At 37.8% G+C, this 4,207-nt stretch overlaps 1 protein-coding gene across 1 annotated transcript; it reads right to left on the minus strand.

Moving 5' to 3' along the window:
- Nucleotides 1-1,404: 1,404 nt before the first annotated feature.
- On the minus strand, nucleotides 1,405-4,207 carry LOC139741032 (peptidoglycan-recognition protein SC2-like). The gene is made up of 4 exons (XM_071651622.1): nucleotides 4,024-4,207; nucleotides 3,337-3,427; nucleotides 2,321-2,426; nucleotides 1,405-1,455 (listed from the first exon to the last, which is right to left on the minus strand). Exons 1-4 carry the CDS (start codon nucleotides 4,205-4,207, stop codon nucleotides 1,405-1,407), a joined length of 432 nt encoding a protein of 143 aa, XP_071507723.1.

A 4,207-nucleotide genomic window follows, 5' to 3' on the forward strand; every position in this document is an offset into this window, starting at 1 on the left:
TTAAGATGTATTACATTTAGGGTCGATATTACATTTAGGGTTAAAAAGTATTACATTTAGGGTCGATATTACATTTAGGGTTGACATGTATTACATTTAGGGTGGATATTACATTTAGGGTTGACATGTATTACATTTAGGGTTGTCTCCGGTTATTACATTTAGGGTTAAAATGTATTACATTTAGGGTTGACTCGATTATTACATTTAGCGTTAAAATGTATTACATTTAGGGTTGTTATTACATTTAGGGTTAAGGTGTATTACATTTAGGGTCGATATTACATTTAGCGTTGATATTACATTTAGGGGTGATACAGCCCACACCTACAATCAAAATGAAACCCATAACTTATAACAAAACTGTTTACTCTAATATCAAGACCCTACTCTTAACAACGCAAAAGAATGGAGGGCCGTTTCCGTATCAGAAATAGATTCATAGGCCAGGCCTGTGATTACTAGTAACTGATAATCATTTCAATCAATTCTTTATGCCTTTGATTGTGAGAATAAGAATGTCTTGATGAGTGATATTGGTATAATCATGTCTATATTATGTATAGACGGACCTATCCGCGGAAGCTATGTAAACCTTTATATAGCTATATTTCTGGATATGAGGCCCATATTATACACATGCACACACACACACGCAAATTGTGTTCCAAATCAACATACTACGGAAGCATCGAACTAATGTAGTCGCAAATGCTACAACAGGCTTGTGAGATTTATTCATTTAATTCCACGTCCGCAAAATCAGAATATATTGCTGTAGTGTATCATGTGTATTGGGCCTATACATACACGACACTTTATGAATTCAGATAAGTACCTTACCTAACAATACATTATAATGATTCATACAGACTTCGCCTAGCTAATTCGTACAATCGTATCATTCACCTTACCTTACAATTTTCCTTGTACTGTACCCTCCCTACACCTCGCAAACCATATTAGACGTACACTTCAACACACAAATTCATACTATGCCTTCATAAATTCACGCAATCTTTACTAAACCACTGCATTTAACAACTTGCAAATTACACGTTGTCTTTATCTAGACACTACACATTTCTAATTCATTCAATGTTCTAATGATTGTTTCCACTGTATATACCTGCACTCCTATACCTACTGCTAAGAATTCATCAATGGTGTAAAACATCCACTTCAGAAGTACTGTCTTTTTGTTATGTGCATTCGGTCAACAATTGTTATCAGGTAAAGTAGATTATAAACTGCGTGCTTTGCTTTCTTACGATTTCAGACGTGGTGATGAGAGACATTTAAGGAACACAAGCGTTTGATCATTAATGTCACAGAATGATGTCGGAAATTCTTGGAACATCGACACCGATGACGAGAGATTCGTGAGTGGCGGGTGAAATCCGGTTAGCACTCAGTTGACGTGTCAGGGTTGCCCACTGATCCAGACTGGTAGCTCTGAGAACGTGAAGGAAATATAGAAAAGAAAATGGCCATGATGTTGCAACATTTTGTAATTCCATCAGCATACAAAACATCGAATACAAATCCGAAATGTTATGCTGCCGTCCCAATCCTTACATTTGCTATTCTCTGTATCTTTGAAATTTTTGGTGTATTGGAATTTGATTATTAAAATGCAGAAATAAACCAAAACAAACCAAAATGGGAGGGCGGCAAGTATATTTACGGATAAAAATAATTAACGGGCTTGTGAAGAGGAAGTTTTTGTTTTTCTTTCTATTTTGTTATATATCGGAGCTTGAACTAAAACCACAAGCACAACACAACACAATTCACACACACACACACACACACACACACACACACACACAAACACACACACACACACATACCCACACAATGTACACTCCAACCAAAACGCGTAAATTCTCTCTCTCGAACTTTCTTTTTTTCTCTTTCACTTGACCCATATAATTTGTATACTAACGCATTCACATTCACACCGGTACGTTACTCTTTTCACTTCACAGCACACACGTACATTCTTCTAAAAACCTCTCCTCTCCTTTGCCCCCTTCCCCTCATACCCACTGATATCTGTCTAGGTGTTTTCTAAAGAGGTTAGTTTTCATTCCTTGCAAGTGTTATGCACGCACATACGCCCAAGTCCCAACGTACTCTTATATGGAAGGCCATCAATGCCATTGTTCGCTCAACTTGCTCGAGCAGGTCTCTATACCGATAGTTCTCGTTAATGACAGGAATTGCCTTCCATACACTCTCTCTTCTTCATTCACGCATACACACAAGTTGTTGTTGTTTTTTTTCACAGACTCCAATCAATGTTCAATATACCTACCCAGTGTGCGTGAGATTGGATCAGATCGTAGAGTTGTTCGCCAGGGCACTCGGTGCTGGAAGCCTGGCGATGACCGTAGAGGGTGTAGCATGACAGAATTTTGTTGCTGCGCAGAAAACAGGGGTAAGTAAAATTATTCCAGCACGTTCCTGGTATACATCACATAACAAAACCATTCCACAGGGTCCAACTAAAACAATGAAAGCATATCGCCAGTCTGATATGGGAAGTGTCGGCATTTTCAACTTAACGCATCATGATTTGATTTACATCACCCTGATTGCGCAAGATACCAGGGTTATTTTTCTAAACGTGCACAGACTAATGGCATTCTATGAGAATGACGTGGATCTAAATAGCTTACTGACTGCATGAAAACGGCGTTGTTGTTGTTTTTTTTGTTAATCATATGAGTACTTTCGCAATAATTGACAGATGAGGTCACAAGCAGAATCTTAGTTTGGAAAATTTTGTTTGTCTGTTTGCTTTCTTTTTCTTTTATTTTTATCTAAATAATGGACGTTTCCAGTGATTTTCATTGCATTATTGGCACTGAATAGTTCATTTAAAGACACGGGTTGTCTTCCAGTATCTGTATAGACAGGGTGTAAAAGGCCACACTGCTTAATGATGGAATTGGTAATAATATGTGGTCATCATAATATGTTTACAAAGCACCAAGTCTCTACAGTCTGATTTCAAACCTTTCAATGGTAACCGTCTGCAATACAAACCCTCCATATTTCAACTCAAACCTCGCGGAAAGGTGGTATATGTATTCTTCAAGAGAACTCAATAGCTCAAATGTCTTGGGATAGAGAACTGTGTTGTATAGAAAAAAGTATTATCTAGTCTTCAATTTTTAAAGAATTTTTTTCTTTTTTTATCGAGGCTCTTCATAATAAAAGTGTGAATTTTTTGAATTGTAGCATTTCCTAACATATCTAACTCGACAACCCTCTGTGTAAATGAAGAATTAAAATTATACGAGCTTGTAGGCTGAGTCTCATTCTTACTTGGATTCCAAACAGTCCAAAAGGCTGTAGAGTGTGTTCATCATCGTGGTACTGGGCGAAGTGTTCGTGAACGTTCCCATCAGCGAAATACCTTGTCAAAATGACAACCTCAAACAATTAAAATCTACTAGTATTCCGTTTTTCATGCTATGTTCGGACACGTGTGAAATGGAGGAGTTAACAACAACAGGGGGAGTGGCATTCAATTTGAAGAGAGCTTTTACCTTTAAAGAAGAGATATTGCTTGAAGATTATGATTCTAAAGCACACACACCCGCACACACACACCGCAAGTTATGACCCACTTATTAACCGATTCCCTGAGTGTTCAACAGAATTTGCCAGGTCTCTGTAGTAGACAGTGATATTGGTTCAGAAGCTCTGGCTGCCTTTGATTATCGGAATCATTTAATTCATATTGTTATCGCTGTGAATGACATAATCCTATTCAGCGTTAATGTTTTTCTCTGAAATTCTCCCTCTGAAGTACGCCTCGTCTATAAAGATGTCAATGTCAACTTTTAGAATACAAAATGCTTTGTCAGCACAGAAATACACTTAAAAATGGCTCTAGAAAAAAAAATCTATATCAAAACGATGTTATCAACATCTATTGACAATTTCTAACGCCTTTTGGTTATGGAGAGGAAACCATGAAAGTATCTATTCTTATTATCTATGGAGTACAAAAGGAGTTGTAAGAGCCTGCGTGCGCTCCTTTAATGTCCCAGCCACGCCCCTCGTACACGTTCCCGTCTCCACCAATCAGAAAGTTGTATCCGATGTCCCACCAGCCATTGCTGTCCATATGGTAGTCCTGGAGAAAGTGGGTACAAGTGTATGCACAATTACTCTTGCTGTAACAGCACAT

This window comes from Diadema antillarum, unplaced genomic scaffold (assembly GCF_040938485.1).
Source record: "Diadema antillarum isolate AM-2024a unplaced genomic scaffold, OU_Dant_1.0 seq00000898_RagTag, whole genome shotgun sequence".
In the NCBI taxonomy this organism is placed as follows: Eukaryota; Metazoa; Echinodermata; class Echinoidea; order Diadematoida; family Diadematidae; genus Diadema; species Diadema antillarum.